At 38.9% G+C, this 20,998-nt stretch overlaps 1 protein-coding gene and 1 long non-coding RNA gene across 3 annotated transcripts in view; both read right to left on the bottom strand.

Annotated features, from left to right (window-relative positions):
- LOC120733770 (glucocorticoid receptor-like) overlaps nt 1-19,124 on the bottom strand; it is a 65,657-nt gene extending 46,533 nt beyond the window's left edge. For both annotated transcript variants that reach the window (XM_040032166.1, XM_040032167.1), the window contains exons 1-2: nt 18,614-19,124; nt 15,659-16,902 (exon numbers count right to left, since the gene is read on the bottom strand). In XM_040032166.1, the coding sequence (XP_039888100.1) occupies nt 15,659-16,893 (1,235 nt within the window). In that variant the 5' untranslated portion in view covers nt 16,894-16,902; nt 18,614-19,124. The remainder of the gene's footprint in view (nt 1-15,658; nt 16,903-18,613) is intronic.
- LOC120733771 lies at nt 1,205-15,652 on the bottom strand. The gene is made up of 2 exons (XR_005695902.1): nt 11,223-15,652; nt 1,205-10,681 (listed from the first exon to the last, which is right to left on the bottom strand). It is a non-coding gene; the product is annotated as an uncharacterized LOC120733771 (long non-coding RNA).
- Nucleotides 19,125-20,998: the final 1,874 nt, after the last annotated feature.

Here is a 20,998-nt window from a genome sequence, read left to right as displayed (position 1 = left end):
AAACTGAAATGAGGTGAGATATAATATAAAAAAGGGGAAGTTCAAGTGTCCCAGAGTGTGAGAAAAAAGAAGGTCTAAGATGAGGAAAGAGTGAGAAAGAGGAAAGTGAGAAAAGCCACGGGAGAGAAAGCTGCAGTCAGATATAGAGGCAGAGTTTGGCCCAGTTGGATTATGGCCCATTTACAGTAGAGCTAGACTCCTCCCCTTCTTCATCGCCCAGCTCCCATGTTGATGACAGTTAAAGGAGGAACAGAGTAGAATTAAGGAGACCTGTATTTACAGGCAGAAAGAAAAGGAGGAAAAGAACATTACTCACAGTAGACAATTTGTCAGTGCTTTTCTTACATATTACTGCCAATCAAGAGGAAATACAACTGATTTCATGTCCTATAGCTCTTAACCAAGGGATGATTAATTTAAACCAGCCATCATTACATTATTACATCTCTTACTAACGTGTCTTTTTATAGGGGCTGGATAGGAAAGGTCACCGGCAGTTGTGGCAGTTTTACCCACAGCGAGGGAAGATCTTCCATCACAACGTGACTCTACTACAATGTGAAATAACTGTACTATTAAATTGCTAAATAGGCATTATGCATCAAAATTCATGAGAGTTTATCATCCATAGTTGACTAGCACTGGATGGATGATGCATGTAATGCATAAAGGAAAAATCCACTTGCATATAATAATGGTATTCTTTGGTGCGCTTCAAAGCATGCATAAGAAGGTTGCACCAAACTAACAATTCACTGCAACTGTCTGCTGCAAAAAAGTGGTTACATAAAACTACTGGCTGGTTTCCAAGTGTTAGCAAAAGAACACAAAGAACCAGATATAGGGGGGGTTGAATTTGCCCAAGAACAAATTCAAACATATCGAAAGTACTAGCAAGTAAGGCAGAATGATCTTGCACCGAATGCAAGAAACAAAAGTATTCTGTCAGTCTGTTTCAGCCAGGACAGAAAAACGCATGTTTCACTTCGCATCTGAATGAGTGCATACCTCCAGATATAGTTGCCACAGCATTTTGCTTTCTCTTACAAGAGATGACACAAGATTAAATGAAAGTTAAGACCAAAAGTTCTTTAAATTAATTCAGAATCAGAATCAAAGTGTACCTTTGCGGTCCTCATCAGCATGCGGTGTACAAATGCAAAAGCATTCAAGTCAAGTAAACCTGTACTTGTTCGTTCTTGTCATACAACTACTCTACAATTGGATGGGGATAAAGAAAAGTAAGACATTTTATCAAGATCTGTCACATAACATTACATGAAACAAACATGTAGCTTTGAGTCTACATAACTGAGAGGATAACTGCCATTCTAGATTATTCAAACTCCAGCTTTGGTAGAATGAGGTCCTTTAATGTTAACAGCTATGGGCTAAGCAGGCAACCTGCACCAGTCCAGCTGCTGGGTAACTGAAATATGCAGGATTTTCCAAACCCAAGCAGTCCATACTGGGATACTTTTCTCAAAATGCCTGTGACAAATCTCAGAGTTGATGCACTGCTGTTATGTTATGATGGAATAACCTGAATCACTGTGCCTGAGAAACCAAGGCCACTATTCTAAATTTAGAGCTGATGACTGATCTATAGAGAAGAGTGATGACCGCAGTAATATATGATTCTTCCTGCTACAGTGGCCTAGCACCACTTCAAAGCAGCAAGGAATTTATTTACTTTCACTCAAACCATTGGCAGAACAGCCTCTACTTTGCCAGTAAAAACAGAAAATGTAACTTTTATAATAAATAAAAAGGAATTGAATAATGGAAACATATTAGCAATGAAATTAGGCTACTGTTGGAGCCCAATTCAGTAGGTATCTGACCCAAAAATCTAATTTTTAGTTGTGTCCTATTTAGGAAATATAGTATAACTTTCTCATACAAGCCCACAGTATTCTCAGTTTAACACAGAGAGTGAAGGTAATTGATCCACACCTTACTGTTGCAGTAAATGTCAAGTAGGTGATTTATTGCTGGCGATCTATTAACCTGCTCAGTATGTCTGAAAGTGTGAGAAATGGATAAAGTAGTCTTTGCTACTTCATTCCCTCCTGCAGAGAATCAAACTCTTGTTTTCAAGGGTGCCTTGGCGTGCGGTGACCACCGTTTTCCTTTACCTTTGAAATTACTGCCACAGTACTGAAGGCGCGTAATCTGCTTAATGATTTCTACTGTCGACTGAGTGCAGTGGAGGATTTGAAATCAAACGTCGGGGCCGAGCAGGGACAGAAAATGAAGGCAACGGCATAGAAAGAAACTTAAAGTGTAAAAGGAAACCTTTATAAAATAAGACAGTCAAAGTAGGCGACATCAAAGAAGAGAGAGAGAGAGAGAGTCAGACGGAAAGGAACAAGGGTATGATGTGTGGGCTAGAGCTGGTTACACAGCCTTAATGTTTGTTAATTACTCTGTTTTTAAAAAACACAGTACAAAAAAGCTTGATCTGTCTTGAGGGTATATGGAGGTTGTGGCAAGTAGACTCTTGTGCAGCAGACTTGCTCTTATATAGCGCTTTTCTACTCCTGAGCACTCAAACCACTTTATAAAACATGCTTCATTCACCCATATTTCCACAAGCACTTCTATGCTTCTGTCTAACATTCACACAAGGTCACACGCATGCAGACAGACACATTCACATCTCATTGGCATGCACTGGAGCATGCCAGGGATCGAACCACCAACCTCCCAATAAGTGGATAACCTGTTCTACCACCTGAACTATTGCCACCCAACAGAGGTATGCATCATGCAAAAAATATAAAAATAAAAAAAAACTTAGAACAGAGGTGAAATGTTTTGAATTCAATCTTTGGATTCAGCGGTCATTTTGAATTGCAACTTAAGTGTACAGTGTTTAACACATTTATTATACCACCACCCAAGGTTCATGACACAGGAACCCTAAAACCTCAACAGTATTGGTAATTACCAGTTATCATTTTTTATGCTTCTTTAATGGTTAATCCACCAATATGCTAAAATTGTTTAACCAGAATGATATTTGTAAGAAAAAATATAATGTTGGTATCAATTAATTTGATTGAAAGCAGGAAAAAAAAAAGGTAAGGCACATTATTATTATTATTATCATTATTATTATTATTATTATTATCAATAATATTTTGAGTAGAGACGTCAAATTACAGTTATTATAGTTATTTACTATAATAACATTATTACTATATTTAGTGTTTTCTTGTTTTTATGACAGGTGGTCTAATAAATGCGTTAAGCACTGTATGTAAAATGTTGAAAGAGCCACTTAAGGTCTAGTAAGACTACAAATGACAACATGACACATGACTGACAAATAAGACTACAAAGCACTGTTACTTAGGCCACAATCACTAAAATGTCCAGAGGGTAAGTTGAAGTTCTAGGGGGTGATCTAATATTGTAATTTACAATAAAAATGCCAGCAAACAGAGTCTTCCATTAGCTCTGCCAATTGTGGTTTTCACAACAACCTAAAATACTGAAAACCCTCCAGTGTGCTATAAAAAGCGACTTGTGTTGGGGCTTTCCCTTTTAAGCTGACGATCTATGCTAACTTTGATTCCGTTTAGATAAGTTCTGCTCTGATACACAAAAGTACCAGCATTATTAAGCTCTTCACTCAGTGAAGAGCCTGCAGGAGTTTAAGCTTTGGCGTACAGCTTTGACATCCATCATTCACCCCGAGGTTTGCTCTCGTCCTGATAACATCAGCCTCTGGCATTCCAACTGTATTAACCCTCCTAACAACTACTATCACAGGCACAACAGGTGCAAAATAAAACGTCCTTTTTCCACATCACTAAATTTGGCACAACTTTCAGTGAACTACAAGCAGCAAACCTGAAAGAGAAAATTCCTGCAAATGCATATGCAGTAAGACCAGAGACACACACAAAAAACAGAAGAAGCCCTTCTGGGCTTTCAGTCACTACAGCTCATTAGTAAATCATTAGTAAATACCAAAACTGCTAAACTGCTCTTAGAAGTGTTCAGTCTTACTGGTGGCACATTGAGATTAAGGCACAGCAATGCTTTCAGCTAACTGTAAACTCAGATTGCCAACATGCAATAAAGGCCTCAGTCTCACATGCCCGGCAATTGGTCAGTGATGCCCTGCCAACACCCCAGCAGAGCAAATTGCAAGAAGGTTTTTTCGTACAGCATTGTGCACCTCTTTGCAAACAAATTCACACCAGCTGTGCGAAACTTCCAGCCACCATTCTTCAACCAGTATACACTCTTTTTCCTTAGCAACTGGTGACTGCCAGATGGTCTAGGCCTGTGTAACTGAGGCGAGTTAACATGCTAACTTCCATAAACCAAAACACTGGTGAATGCAAAATGCACTGATGGTGAATTAATGCCTGTGCGATTTTTTTCCCCCTCAAAATAACCCCTGCCATGGGCAGGTTAGTGATTTGACAACAACCTAAAAAAAAGCATAAGCTTTAAAAATCTTATGTGCTGTTGACTCATGTCAATAGAGACACAATAAACGGCATGGCTGGCATGCTTCTTCCAGCACACAGGTCTATTTCTAACATTGCTTTGGCAACACAAAACTGGCACAATGTAACATCATCACAACAAGCTAAAGCACCTTTAAAAATAGTAGACTGGCCTTACCAGTAGCTGTGCGGAAAATACATAACCTCCAGACACACGGGGGCTTCTATTTTAAATGATGAAATAAGAGTTTCTGAGAGGTAGGTCAATATCCTCAGACAAATGCATGACATATTAGCAAATAATTCAGAACAACTGATACTGGACCAGTGCATTAATAATGGTATTGGAATAGGAAGAGATATATTGTATTGCTGTACTGATATTTTGCCCCATCTTTACTCAGTTATTCCATAAATGTACTCTACTGTTATGGTTGTTATTATGTGAATTTATAATTTCTTTTTAAAGTGCTTTAGTTCAATTCAAACTGAGCAGTTTTGATTGTTAGAAAATGTTTGAAACAGATAGATCTACCATTGTGTCTCCCCCCCCCCCCAATGTGTCCTGCACAAACACCAGCCAGTGATAAACGCACTCACCAACCAGTCGTTCAATCAGCTGCTTGTTTAGTCAGGATGATAAACAAAGTCTACGCCTGTTCGATACGACCAGCGCTGATACCAACACATGCCGGATCAGCATAACTCCATCCATTCAGTACAGTTTTACTATCACAAGCTGCAGTTTCATCCACACTTGCTGCTGACATATCAGACAACCCTGTGGTCAGAATCGAACTAACTTCAAAACATGCTTATTTAGTGGTTGCAAAAGAAATTAGGACTCTTGCAAAATGCTTTTAGTTTGCTCAGAAACAATGCAAATAAACACACCGATTATGAGCATGCAATCAGTTCTTAATATTGGTGTGTCATCTCAACCTAAAGCTGAATTTAAGAATGTAGCAGCATTTCTACAATCGCATGATCACAAGTTAGTCACCAGGAGTAACTTGTTAATTTCCTTAATAGTGTTTTAAGCGGGGCCATTGTCAAGTTTTCCCTCAAAGCTGGAATGAAATGCGAGACTACACAAGTGCAAGTCTGAACAAAGGCTTCAGGGAGAGAATGTTTGCCTCCACATGTACAGTAACCTTGGTTAGGTAAATAATTGACGGGCCTATGGGACAAGGTCCTTGGCAACCTCATACATTAAACTTTGTATGCATGTGGCAAAGAGAGCTGAGAATACTAAGTCCAAAGATGTAAATATACTTTTTAGGAAATAGATTGCGTGCATCACTACATGTAAACGTTAAGAAAAATGTTTATTGGTAGGTCTAAGATAATAAAATACAATAAAATGCATTTTACTGTAATGCTTGAAAGGTATTCGAAGCGTGCATATACCATAAAATATGAAAGTGTTGTAATTTTAATGAATTTGTTTCTGATCTGCCTCCAAACTTCGCTTTTGAGTGACCTAATGGGGTCATTTACGATATATGCTCTACTAAAACAACTGGTTCAGCAACAACAATAAAAAAAACGAGTGGGGTCAAATATATGTTCAACATCACAGGCTTTAATTTTATTGTAATTGCATACTTCTGATCAGAAGATTATAACGCTTTGCTGTGAACCACGGCTAACAGACTTAAATTCAAATTTAGATATCAAATTGGCAGATAAACAGCTGGCAGTTTTCAGAGGCAGGTGCAAATTGTTTTCAGTCTAAACCACCCGAGTATGGCATAAAAATATGGAGGAACTGTGATGCTGAAAATTCATTTTGCATAGAAATCATGATTAAACTATGTTAGAATCTTTTAGAATATCTGGCATAGATAAAAGAAACGGCATAAGCATGATAAGCTCAAACAGCTTGAGGGTTATTAGGATTTTCCTCTGCCCTTTCCCCCACATCTCCCTTAAGTTTGGGGGAGTTTGTTTTAGCAGTTTTTGCATAGATAAGATTGGATAAGATAACATTTGATAAACTTACATCAGTTAAAATTTAGTTAATGACAAATTTAGTTTATGACAAACAAATACCGTACTACAATATTTTATTGTACGGTAAAAAAAGTAAATTAAAAAAAAAAAACCCCAGCTCAACTCATAAATCAATGTTTCTATGCTGCTAATTATTATATAAATAAATAGAATTAAATATATCTGAGATGTTAAAAACTGAATGTAGGTAAAATATAAAAATCCCAAAGTTAAAATGGTGTTCAAAGTTTTTTCCCCACCTTGGAATAAAAGAACAGCAGCCCTGCTGAAGAGTAATCTAGTTTCTCATATCTAAATAGTGTATACAGTTACAAACAAAGGAGTCTTAATTTATTTATACAGCATTCTCGAAAAGTGATCCTCAGAGAGATACAAAAGAAGGAGCAAGAGATCCAGTTCAACCCTGTTGAAATGACGTATAATTCAGTTTAAATCTTATCAAAATTGAAGCCTATTCCTAGTGAAATATAAATGTGCTGAAATACAGATTTTAAATTACCCTTAAATTTTTACGATGCAAGATAAGAAGGATCAATAAAGCACAAGTCAGTTACATTAACAGGAATTATGAATCTTGTCTAGACAGAAAAACGCTGACCAAGCTGAACCCAAACTTCAAGAGTGCTCCACCTTTTGCTTCTGCTGTAAAAAATTAACAGAAATTTGGCAGTCGAACCGTGCTGCACCTAGGCGAGTTTTAATCCGGGCAGTAACACTGAAAAAACAACTGTGTCGACACAGGAGACATTTGTATTCCCTCTAGAGTTTAACCGCCTCTCGTTGAGTCAGGAAGACTGGATTAAAGGTTATCGCAGACTAGATGACCCACATTTAGGCAGACAGGCAGCACAAAAGCAACACAGCTACAAAAATATCTCACAAACAAACAAATCCAATAACTCTCACTCTCAGAACCGAAAGAGCGCACTATGGCACAGTGCCCACACTGCTCTGAGGATTTTTTTTTTTTTTTATTCGGCGACGAGCAGGAAATTCCTCCAACTCGACTCATCAATAAGAAAACAAGTTATGACACGTCATTTACTATTTACAATGCCTACAAAGTCCAATTATAATTTTTATGCTGAACTTTCTACTGGTCTCCAAAATTCCCCAATTTTCCTGTGTTTGTTTTGCAATTTGAAGGCGACAGAGTTATGTAAAGAGAGAAATGCAGAAAGACTGTAGAGAGAGGTAACAGATGCAGTAGATAGGGATGATGTCATAATGTTTAATACTTGTTGGTTTGTCAATGTTCAGCTTCAGTCAAAAATACAACTTTTTTTTTTTAATGCCTGTGACATTTGTGTTGGCAAACCATTATCAAATGCTGAGATTTTTTAGGAATGCAAAACAAAGTGAACTCCCCTTTAACGGGAAACATAACTAGCATAACGCAACTGAGGAAAGTATGCAGTTAATGTGTTACTAATCTGATTTTGAGAAATGGATGAGGAAATGCATCAGGATTTCTGTGATTCAGGCTCTGAACAACAGGTTAAATCCTATGTTGCAGTACAAAGTTTGGTAAAGTCAATTGACAGCTGCTGAGAAGTTAGGATATGCGTAACGAGCACAAAAATTTATATAAAACGATTTAATGCGGCATTTCAAATCACCCTGAAAGATTCAGCATTATATCAGACAGCCACCACCCAGCACTCCCACTGTCATTATCATTAAGACTGTTGGCTTCTTTCTCTAACCTGTCACCCAAATGTATACTTGCATGCTAGGGGATGTTTTTAGTGTGCGGGTGACGGGGGTGCTAAATGAAGTGGTGGGACTTCGCTCACCACCTCCACAAACCAATTTCCTGTGGAAAACCTTGTGATTCTATTTGCAGCATGTAGACATTTCCAGTGCCTATAGCTTTTGCCATTTGGTCTGTCTCATACGGTTACCAGAACCTGGTGCTTTCGCACGTATTACGATTTTAAAACGTTTGCGAAAGCATCGCCAAGAAGGACATAAAAGTGTCACAAACAAGCCCCATTACCATCTCCCTCCAGTTTTTCCAGGTTCAGCTAGTTTGCATTGGTAGGTTAGTCATCAAAAGAAGGGAGAGGTTAGACATGTGACAGAGACAGCTATGCACTCTCAGGAATTTTGAATCGTAGTGCTGATAGTCATTACATTACTAAGAATAGGTTATTGAGAATACGACAAGAATCTTTTCGGAGTACAGGTATTCTATACCAAGAAATGTTCCCGTGCCCAGCTAGCTTTGTTCACAATGCACAATCATCTCACAATGAGTAACGAGGCATTTCTGAGTCTTTGTCTGATCAATTAAGTATGTTGGTGGGTGTTGTGCATACAAAGCTTCTCAGATTTAAAGTAAATCTAAGAAGTCAGTGAGTGTCCAATCATCCAAAAATTCTATTATAAATTGGAAAGCCCACAAACATTTTCCAAATAAATCTGGCTGAAACAAAAGCCTTTTCAACAACGGTTCTTGTGAAAAAGAAAATGTAAAAATACAGGAAAAGAAGGAAGTAATGCTCAAAGGAAAAATCTGAATTTCCTAGCGCAGACTAGTCATTTCAGAGACAGAAAGTGAAACAAAACTTTGACATTGTATGAGAGTTCCCATATACAGTGATTAATACATGTTAAGATCTATGTAGACATTTAAAGATGACAACAGCAGCAAGCTGGCAGCCACCAAAATAGTCTTCAAAAAGGAAACAGCTTGGCTGGAACAGGACTACACCTCAGTTTAGCTCTTTGCACCACTCTGACCCTGTGCTTCAAAGACTCACAATAGGAACTAGAAAAAACAAAACCAAAGAAAGTGTCAGATAGCAAGACAAACAGAAAGAGGAGAATTGTAAAACATTAACGTGAATTAATATAACGTATCACAGAACATTTCAACACACTTCATATTACTCAGCCTGGATATCTGGATCCCACATGAACTGTCTGGCTAATACTAAGTACCTAAAATCAATCAGCCAGTAAGTTGCAGAGAAATGCAATGTTTTATACAGCTCATCAAACAGCTATTTGTACAGATATTAAGTAACCTGAACAAACAAAGCTGACTGAGGGTGGCATTATCTCGGAGATTAGAAATACAGGAAACTGACACAACAGATGTGAAGTTGACCTAGTATTTGCCATAGTTTAGCGACCTTTTGTTGGTAGTTCCCGTTTTAAAAATTATAGAGGTTTTCGGTTTGACTTGAGTTTCCCAGCCTGCCGTTTATATAACAAGAATGTCTTTGGTCTGTGGGAGGAATCCCACACAGACACAGGGAGAACATGCAACCTCGACACAGAAAAGCCTCAGATGAACCTTCTTGCAGTGAGGTAAATAGTGCTAAGCAAGGCAATACAAAGAAATCCTGTTATTTTGCAATGTATAGTTCTATTTAAGATAATATACTGTACGAGAAACTGATCACGCTCAGCGCAATTACTGTTATTCTGTAAATAAGCAAGGGTGAATCTTGGCATACAGTTCCTTATGTTTGCAAATGCTAATAAATAAGTGATCAATGTCATTCAGTTTCAAGTTACCCCTCTTCTGGGCCTAAGTCTGATAATTACAGTAATGATGATGATAATTATTATTATCTTTAGACACAAGCCACTACAGATAACTGAGCTAATACATCTTATTATTCTCCTTGTTACATATATAAACAATGCATGGAAGAATTTACAGAAATAGTTAAAAAAAAAAAAAAAAAGTATCAGACTAATAGTATGATTTAAAACATTTTTTGCTTTCAGGTGTTCGGGTGACGTCTGTGTATTTAAGTTCACTAATTACGGTTAAAAAAAAAAATCAGTATTAACTGTATTTGAACACTGTTAAGTATAATTTAGTGTTTTCCCCTGCTGCTATAGCTTACAATACTCTTCATGCTGAAGGTCATTAACACTAACCTATGAATCATAGAAAATGCGTCTAACTCAAGACAACTTAGCACAGAACCAATTTTAAAATTTATCTTTAGGCACTTTGTCTGAAGCCGTTGGTTGCAAAAACACTTCATTTGGTCACATTTCTTCAGCTGAAACCATAAAAAATGCCAACGATAACACAGTTTGGCAGACATAAAATAGAATTTTTGCACCAATAATGTTATTTTCAAAGGACTATTAGCCAAAAACTTGACTTGGTGTGCAGTGAACCCTTAAACCTAACGGTCAAGTGGAAGAGAAAAGAAGAAGTGGCAGGCCTGTAAAAACCATGTACAGCATATAAACAGCATGTGAAAGTTGGAAAAATATCCAACAAAGACCTGACACAGGACCACAGTGATGCAGTTGGCCCTTCAGTTAACTAGTGTTCACTGAAGCCTCATCAGAAATAGTCTCAAAGGAAGGTGTTAAGAAGCCATTTTTAAGGAAAGGAAACTTGGAGAAAAGGCTAAGCTAAGCCAAATCACACAGGAACTGGATTCAAATTCAGTGGCAACAGATCTTACGGAGTAATTAATCAAAATGCAAATGTTTTGGTTCAAATCGTGAATATCTACAGAGAAGGTCAGGAGCGAGCTACAACAGTGAGTGTCTACAGCCATCTGTAAAACACGGTGGAGGCTCTGTCGTGATTGGGGTTGCATTTCAGCCAGGAGTGTTGAAATGCAAAATTGATGAAACTATGAATGCAGAAGATAACATCAGATTTTGATACACCATGCAATACCATCTGACTCTAAAATCTCTTTTTCTCAGCATGACACTGAAAAACCCCAACAAAAACCCACAGTGGATCACTATCAGTTGTGAACCGAGTTTCCCAAAAGGTGGACCTCAGTATTTTTGAAGCAGTATGGAGTCATATTGGCTGAGAACGCTTTGGCATAACACTCTGTATTTCCATGTATGTTTCCCACTGTCCTTGCACAATATAAAGAAATAAGGAATGGTTCAAGACTTTTGCACAGCACGGTATATTATATACTATACAGTATATTGCTGTGCCTAACAACCTTTATAGCAGATATCACTTATTTTGGACCCTGTAACACATATGTTTTGCATTAGCAACAGTGGTTTTGACAGTTTATGAGAAATCTAACATGCATGCTCCAGAACTGTGTGTGCAAGGCATGGTTGCAAAACATGCTGTCAAACATGTGGTCTCTCTAATCTCTTGTCTTAAAGTTTATATTATATAATGCGCTGCAATGATTCCAGAATATATTTTCTAAAAAAATGTAAATAACAGTCTGTGACATATGCTGACTTTTTTTTTCTTTTTGTTTGAAAACCACTTAACAATAACACAAAGCATCTGCAGTCCTCAGTAACAGTAACAACTACTTTATGATGCAAATCGCAACACACCCAACTGTCGAACAAAAGCATAATTTTCCTGTTAAAAAAAAAAAAAAAAAAAAAAAAAAAAAAAAGCGAAAAACACGCAAAAAAAAAAAAAAATGTCTCAGCTTTACCACAATCTGCACTTCTAACATGAATGTGGTCGTGTGTATGTGTGTCTGTGTTTACATGACAACTGTGTGTGTGTACAGCATTTGCATGCCTCTGTTAAATAAAGAGCTTTGAGGGGGCCAGCGAGGGTAAGTAGGTGAAGAGAAAAAAAGTGACTGAGTGACAGCATAAGGAGAGCGAGACAGCAGCACACCATAGCAGATATGTACACGTGGCCTCCCAGCTTCCCTGTGTACACTACACACATTCACACAAATACACAAACACACACACAGCTTGCTATCCTCAGCCGTGCTCTTACACACACTGACGCAGGCAACGGAGCAACAGAGAAGAGTTGATATCAGCTTTTTAACCCTTTTTTACTTTGCATGACTCACAACATTTTAAACTTAGCACCACACAAATAAGAAGACTGGGAGGTATAACAGGTTAAAACAAGTTAAAACAAATGTCTCCTAATAAGAGGGTGTGTCATGCTATTTCTAGAATTGATATGAATCTTGTAAGTGCCTCCTTTAACCCTGGGCATGCAGCAACAAACATTTGTCTATTTGATTATCAGTTATGTAACACAAATCCTGTGCCAAGAAATGTGGTTGGGCCAAACTGCATTCAAACGGTGTCGAAAATTCCCAGAGAACAGCTAGATGGCTTAAATGATATGAAGGTTGTAGTTGATATGATATATATGTGATATATGATATAGCCACCAGTCACTGTTTTCATCCCTCCGTTAAGATATGGCATGTATCACACACATAGCTGTGAAATAATACAGTATAATGTGATCTAATGCAAAAGCACTGTAACGTACAGCAACACTATACATTTCTATACATACAGTTCTGCTTCAGAGACGCATCGATCGACTGGCCAGGGACCCGAAATGGACAAAATACAGCACTTTCACCCTGTTAATCACGCATATGTCTGATAACCAGCCAGTGTGTTTCATGTATGCACAGCACATGCACAGCAGCACAGGCAAATAGTTGTTCTCACACTCACAGTCTCACAAACTGAGCAGAGTTCTTAACTGTAAGTGAGGAAGACAAAGTAAACCACAGGGGAACCACCATGAAAACATTCGTAACAACAAACCTATGAGACTCTTATATCACCTAGACCCAGCTAAACATGCCCAATTTGAAGAAGCTAACAAAGGGAAAGTGGCTAAGGCTAGCCAGAGCTTAGAGCCAAGCTTACTGGAAAATGAAGTACCTGAAAATTTTGTAGTGTAAATCTTCTGCACTCGGTTTTGTTTAATAAGGTTAAATATATAAAACCTTTTGGTGAATTAGCTGTACCTCCTTCCAGTAGCAGAGCACTTTCTTTCCAGTTGTTTAAGTGAGAGGTCGTCCTGTGACTTGCTGCAGTTTGGTGCAGATTGTAAAGTTTAGTAATTTATTATTAAAATAAAATTCAGCACTGTCTAAAAGTTCATTTTTGCTTGATTATCTTATCCAGTGCATCTTTTTTCAATTCTAAAGTATTAAACGACTCAGTCAGAATGACCAGTTTCTTTTTTCTTATGCTGTTCTTTGTTATGTTGCATAACTGTTAATTTTTTTTTTAATAGTATAGATCCCTGCCGCTTTTATAATTCACAGTGTATAATTCCTTAAAGAAAGTCTGTAGCTAAAACAGAGACCCTAAAAAGAAATTTGTATAATATAGCTAAATAAAATCATTAACAATTTTTCAAAATTCAGTATTTTAACTTCTGACTGTGAAAATCTAATGCTTTACTTTATTTCATGTAAAAGCTGATTCATTTTGTTTTCGGGTTGTTGCTCATATTAAAACAAAAAAAAAAAACTAAAATCAATTTAACACAAAATGAAACATTTTTTTTTTTATATTTAATGATTTCATATACTGAATTATTATTAGCTGTGTATGATTTAAAAGTTTTATTTTGAAATAATCATCCATCTATGTGAAATCGCATTCAAAATAATCAGCTTAGTGTCAATTAAAGTGTCACTACTAAAAAATCTAACCTTTCACACTTTGTTCATTGGTAAATCTGAAGTGTTGATTTAAATAATTTATACATCATGGGAACAGCTTAACTGCTAAATAAGGATATATAAATCGCATAGTCCAGTTATACTTGCATGGTCAGTGGACTGTTAGGTGAGTTTGTTTTTGCATTAAGCTGTTTGTACTGTAAGAGATTTTGCATTGCAGTGTTCAGGTCCCGAAGAGCATCACAGTGCGTTATCACACTTCATGCTGGTGCAACAGGGATCAACACAGCAGGAAGTCGGTTACAAAAGTCCCGTGTCCGTGTTTAGCAATAAAGTTCACTACAGTTTATTATACAGGAGAAAGACAGTGGCTTGGGAAGACTGAGACTTGCACTATTTACCAGAACAAAGAGATATGATCAACAGAAAATCAGACTGATGGAAAAGAGCTAGCGATAGCTGAAACTCGTTCATATACAACTTGTTTACAGCTGTCCTGAGCTAAATCCCTTAACAGCTCTTTAAGAAGGCCAGTACGGGCTCACATTATTACTAGACATTAATCAAACGCCATCTTTGTACTTTCACATATAACCATGTAGACTCATAAAACTAAAAATTCAACCTCTATCAATGTCACGCTCTTAGTTGGTTCAGTTATCAGATAGTCTTTCCAAGCTGAAGCGAGGTGTGTCCACCAGATACTTTTCATGCTCACCAAGCTGCACGTACACATCTTTCTCACAGCGCTCGTTTCCATCAAATTAAACAGGAGCACACTGCATTTTTAGAGATGCAAATAACACGTTCCCTAATAAATTGTGGTGGGATGACATGTTTAGATTATTTTGCGATTGCTCTCTAACAAGCAAAACAAAAACAAAAACAAAACAATAGAGGAAAAATACCAAATGAATAGTTCTTGGATACCGTATATGAGAACAGTTAAGCAATATAGCTTAGTCAGATATTGGAATCCAGAATCCACAATACTGTGACACTGGAAAACATAAGATCTCATCTGGATGGCTATTCTCACACACCTTCTCATATCAAGTCTTCAGTTAGACCGCTTACTTTCCCTACTGTCACCTTGCGCCTCGTCAAAAACAGCAAAAATATTTCTCTTATATCAGTCTCCTATTCTTGCATAAATATTATATGTAGTGTTTACTCTTAATTTAAACTTGATTCAGATTTACAATGTGCTGCAAAGTGGCTGTATTAAGAGTATGCTCTGCAGTGTCTGCAGATGTGATGAGCACCAGACGCCCTGCATCCAAATGCTGTTAAGAATGTCACAGGGAAGCATACAACAGCTCCTGAGCATCTTTTCTGACTTATTCAAGTGATTTTGTGTTAAAAAATCATCACACTAGAGGACATTGTGTTAAATGTTGTGAAAAAACTGACTGAGATGTCAAGTTGCCAGACTGAACTTAGCATTTCAGGAGCTAAGTGAGCAGCACAAACATTTTTGTAGCGCAGTGGAAAAGGAAGCACTGCAATCATTGTGCTTATATACTACTAAAGTTAATTGACCATCTAGTGGACTAAAAAGCAGTAGTTAGTCTTCAAAGTTTGTATTTAGAGAATTCACACCTAAGACTGCAGCAAATAACGGATTATCAACTTCCCTTCTCCTTACAATTAAACTTCTTTTTTCAAAGCACAGCCATACTCTCCTGAGTCAATACAAAGCCAATCATATGATGACTGAGAATACCGACAAACGTTGCAATGAAGTCAAAAGCAAACATAGTGGGATAAAGTTCAACCTACCCGGAGAAGCCAACAGAAAAAGGTGCCAAGGACGCGACAGGAGTGGGCCCATCATCGCTGCTCTGAATCCCAGATGTCTCTCCATACCTTTTCCCCCGGGCCCAGCCATCCCCCATCAGAGGCATGTTTGCGTACATGTCAAAAGGCTTCTGGTCTTGTATGTCCATTGTTGAGCTCAGGTTGGCTGTGTAGTGGTAGCCGGGCACTGCGCCGACACTCACAGGTGAGGACATGGGGCGTGGTCCTCCTCCATGGAGAGAGCTGATGCCGCTCTGGAGACACTGAGGCTGGCAGAAACCATTATCCTGCTTCTCCTGTTTTATCACACCAGGGGTACAGATTTGGATGAAAGACTCATCAGGATCCTTCTCTTCCTTGATGATGACAGTGGAGAGAAGGGCCTGAGGCTGGTGATGCTGGGGCTGATGTTGCTGGTGATGTATTAGTTGGTGGTGCTGCTGCTGTTGTTGATGGGGGTGTAGGGCATGGTGTTGCTGCTTTGTGCCATTAACACTGGTACAGTTTTCTCCGTTACCCATGAGAGGCTTTATTTCCTTTGGCAAGCCACTGACAGGACAGCCACCACCGGTGCTCTCTTGTAGAATGTTATCCAAGTGTGCCACTTCTGAATCCAACTCAAAAGTACTGATTTCTGGCAGTGAGCTGGGAAGGTCCAGATCTTGCCAAATCTCTGTATCCTCAATCAGGCGGCCACTGTTGCCATCCAAATCGCATGGACCAGTGCCTGTGTGCCCACTATAAGTTCCCAAGTCTTTGTCCAGAGAAAGAATGCTTTCCGTCTTTATGGGGTGGGAAAAAAGGTCCGGCAGAGGAAGGTTGCCTAGGACGGAAGTGTCTGAGGTGTTAATGACAGATGTGGGTGTATCGGAAATACACTGGTTAAACAATGGCAAGCTGTCCCCCATGCCGAATATACCAATATCCTGTTGCTGCTGCTGTTGTTGTTGTTTCTGCATTCGAATCATTTTACCCTCCTTCATGTCTGTCCCCTCACCCAGAACATGATGCTGATGAGACTCAAACAAGCCTCCAAGCTCCCCCTGGCCATTGGTTCCACCCTGTCTATTGGGGGCCACTGTGGCAGGGGGCAGAGACCCAGGCAGATGCATTGCAGTCTGGAACAGTGAACCAGGTGTGTCACCAGTACCTTCTATCTCCGCAAATGTCAGGCCGTCGTCTCGATTACCATTGCGCTTCAGTCCACCCTGATCCATTTCTTTGTCCTGTGGGTAACAGTGAGGACAGCCAGGGTGAATCAAAAACACAACACACACACACACACAAGGACACACATGCACACTAAAGAGACAAAATTTGCCTTGAATGAGATGACCCATACAGTAGATAATGAAGAAGCAAAACAAACAGCAAATCTTACTGAAATACTGATCACTGATGCTGACAGGTGTTTGAAAACATCTGCATTACAAAGTGGCGCTCTTTAAAAGCAGTGTTCCGCTGCTGTGCTTCTGCCTACGCTCTTCTGCTTCTGCTTATTTATTTTTCATCTTTATATAAATGACAGCAGCTGAATGACCCCCTCCCCCAACACCCACACTCCAACAATGTGGCAGACACACAAATGGGAGAACACTTAAAACCGACTTGCAAAATCAGACCAGAGCTATTAGGCTTGCGTGAAATAAATGACTAAAATATGAGTGCTATTTCTAGGAACTGCGTCTTTTCCTCCGTGAACAGAGAAAAGAAGTTCAAGACATGCCCGGACAACTTGCGTTACTGGTATCCGCACCGTCAGACCCCAATTGAGCGTTTGTAACAACATGCATCCGTTGGACTCGGGAGACACTAAACCACGTTAGGCATCTGGCGCGAACGACTGCCTCTGCCCACTTGCAAGAAGGAGCGAGTAAATAATACATTCAAAGTCCAATTTAGAAGTTTTAAACCGATTAAAGCAAGGGTCGGTCTGGAGTGTTTCGAAGCGGTGTCCCTGAATAAACTATATATTAAAAATAAAGAGGGAACACAAATAGGCCAGCATATTAGCTCGTAAACTTCGTCGACCATTTGATACGCTGTAAATGTCAAAACCTTAAAATAACGCACTGCCGAATCGTGCGTGACGACCGGATAATTTCCGGTGATGTTTTGATCAATGCAAGTCGCCGGGGTCTTTTCTGCTACATCTTTTCCAGCTCTTGAGCCGCAGCGATGACATTCTTCCTCCGGAATACTTTATATAACATTCATAAACACTTTAAAGCGTCTAAAATAGCTATAGCACTGCAGTATTGTGCTTGAAGTCCAATGATTTATGAAGGGTTTTTGTGGCTGCGCAGGATTTCCGTGCACACATGATTATTTTTTTCCTTTGTTTTATTGAGCATCTTACAGAAAATGCAAAAAACGATTTATGTTTTGGCCATAAGGTTCAACAACTTTTCCACACCCACAACGCATTATTGCCAGCTGTCATGCACAGCTTCAAAACTAAAGCTAATGAGATCATGCATTTCTTTCCAACGTCACTTTGACCAATAAATACCAGTTGGATGCTAAGTTATATATATATATATATATATATATATATATATATATATATATATATGAAAAGAACTTTGGGATTTCCTGACTTTCTACATGGTACTCCCACCAAGCATGACAACACCATTAGTGCAACCTGTTGGTTATATGGGAAACTGCACAGATCACACGCTTGCTAGCCGCAAAGCCTGATAAGCAGCTGGTAGGCTGAAGTTTGTGCAACGTTTTCCCATTTCTTAAACAAATTCTTCCGACCCAAAAGAGACGCTTTCCTCGAGCGCTCGTGGCGATCTGTCAAACAGAGCTGTCAGCGCGCACGACCCTCACCGTCGGCCTACTCCACGGAACAGCCAGTTTCACCCCTGCCAACATTTCTGCAGTGACCAAACGAGAAGACAAGTGTTTCCACTTGAAAAGATCTCATACCTGTAGTATGAGTACCTGACCTGTACTCCACCGGTTAGGTCATCTTTTAGTAGTCCAACTTGGAAAAAATGTAAGAAATGCCGCAACGTCCACAAGGTGAAGCGCTTGAATAAAACCCCTTCGTTGCAGTTTTGTTGTGTGGTGAAGTATCAGCTGTATTTGTTGCTGCCTCTGTGCCCGTATGGCAAGAAAACATTTTCCGCAATATATCTAACTGTAAAACCAACAGCCCGACGCTGACCCAGCTCGAGCTGGCGAGATCCGCCGTGTGCGCCGTTTCACGAATCACTCGATAACTTTTTAATGCTCACCACCGGCAGGAGGGGGCGAAAAAAGTGATCGATCGCTCACTGAACTCGGGATAAATCCGCAGGAAATCGACATATCTGTGGCGCAATGTTCTGCTTATGCGCCATTAAAAGCGCCAGTATTCTAAAGTTATATAATAGAGCCGAGATCCCTAGCGCACTCAACTGCAAACTCAAGCACAGGGCAGGGCGATCGTTTAGTGAAATGGTGACAGCTAAAACAGAAGGCGATCCGCACTTCCTTTAGCTCTCAAAAATAAAAGCCTTCTTTGCTGCAATCGTCTTTACTAGCATTAAATGAAAATGTGTGCCGACTGCCGAGGTATTTAATAATCAACATAAATATCCGCTTTTTACAGATTGAAACGCACCAGTTTTTGTTCTTTTCATACTATTCTATTAAGGTTTATTCCACATCAAACCTTTTCGCTTTTAGTGTAAGGCAGGATGTCGTGTGTTCCCATATCCCCGTGTTTGTCTGTGCCACCTTGACGCAGTTGGTTTAACACTTGGTGAACGCCCCTTTGCCCACTGAAAACTGCTGTCAAAACGTGTCTTCATCGGCCCCTTATATCCACCAGGCACAGGACTAAGCAGACAGTTCTTAGGCCATATGACCTATGTCCTGCTACAGCTCCTCAGACATAAAATCAAGGCTGCTAATAACAATTACTTGAGCTTGGGGTTCTATTTAGAGTTAAGGTGAAAATAATAAAGGAGAAAATCTCAGATCAAATCCTCTAAAAGCCTAGTTATTAAAAGACTCGCCTTTCATAGTTCATGTCAGAGATTGATTAAAATATCGCAAAATCTTTGCTGCTATGAAACGTCTTAAATTGCAAAAGTACCTTCAACAGACTGCTGAGGGTTCTTAGACACGCATTATGTGCAATGTAAGTAAAACATATAAAACCTATGAAATTCTTGTAACAAATGAAGCAAGTCTTGCCTGAAGCAACTGAAAATCTACTGACAGGCAAAAACCAGACTTGAAAGACAGTGAGTCAAACACCACACCCCCTTCATGCACGCGTTAGAGAAACTCTCCAAAAGTAAACTTCAGTAAACGCACCCACGTTAGTGCTTTTATCAGGTTTTATCCCTAAATTTGTATCACTGTCGTGTCGTGTTATTAGAGCTGGAACAGGCTCTCAGAGATAACTGGATAAAACTCACACTATATTGCTTTATGTTTTTATTGAGCCTTATATATATATATATATATATATATATATATATATATATATATATATATATATATATATATATATATTCACTTACTCATGTTTTTTGGACGAATGCGTCTTGATAAAGCTGCAACACACAATCTAGCTGTTCTGCACAAGCACATCTTGAACAGGCACAATCTCTCGTGTCTGTGGGTGTGTGCGCACGCGTTGCGTTTGCGGGACATCTGGAAATGGCAGTTGTAAAAAAAACAAAAAAAAAAAACAAATAAGAGGTCAAACTACCCGGGCAGGCAATGCAGCAGAATTTTAAAAGAAGCACAGTTACAATGACTCATTTTTCAGGAGAATAGCTGCAAATTAAATGGTTGAGTCTATTTCAAGAACTAGGAGGGTTCAACAGATCTGTATCTTTTTTGAGCAAGTTGATAGCACTGCAGCCTGGTCATTTCACTTCTTAAAAAAACACATTTCAGTAGACACTAGAAAATTAAACTAGTGTCTACTTTTACCTTATTCATTTAGGAGGCATTAAGAGGCAGGGCATACGTTTTTATAGAAAGCATTAGCTAGTAATTATGGCAATACTCTTGCTGATCAGTCTTTACAGTTAAGTGTAATAGTGAGTCTTGAGTGAGAATAACATAGCAATATGATTCTGTTGGTCACTTCTACCAGAAAAAAGCCTTTATTTTTGACATTTATTTCCCATTTATTCAGTGGACTGCAACAATGACTGTTCAGCAAGACATACAAGGTGAGGAAAGGAAAGGGGGGGACAGCTGAGTCTGTGCAGACCGGTGGGAAGAAATAAAATAGGATAGCTTGATCCAAACCAACAGCCTAAAGAAGAAAGACAGACAAGCTAAAGGGGCGGGAGGAAAATGGGA

This window comes from Simochromis diagramma, unplaced genomic scaffold (genome assembly GCF_900408965.1).
Source record: "Simochromis diagramma unplaced genomic scaffold, fSimDia1.1 OVJJ01000216.1, whole genome shotgun sequence".
In the NCBI taxonomy this organism is placed as follows: Eukaryota; Metazoa; Chordata; class Actinopteri; order Cichliformes; family Cichlidae; genus Simochromis; species Simochromis diagramma.
Note: the sequence above shows the minus strand (reverse complement) of the source record. Positions and strands in the feature narration are given on the sequence as shown.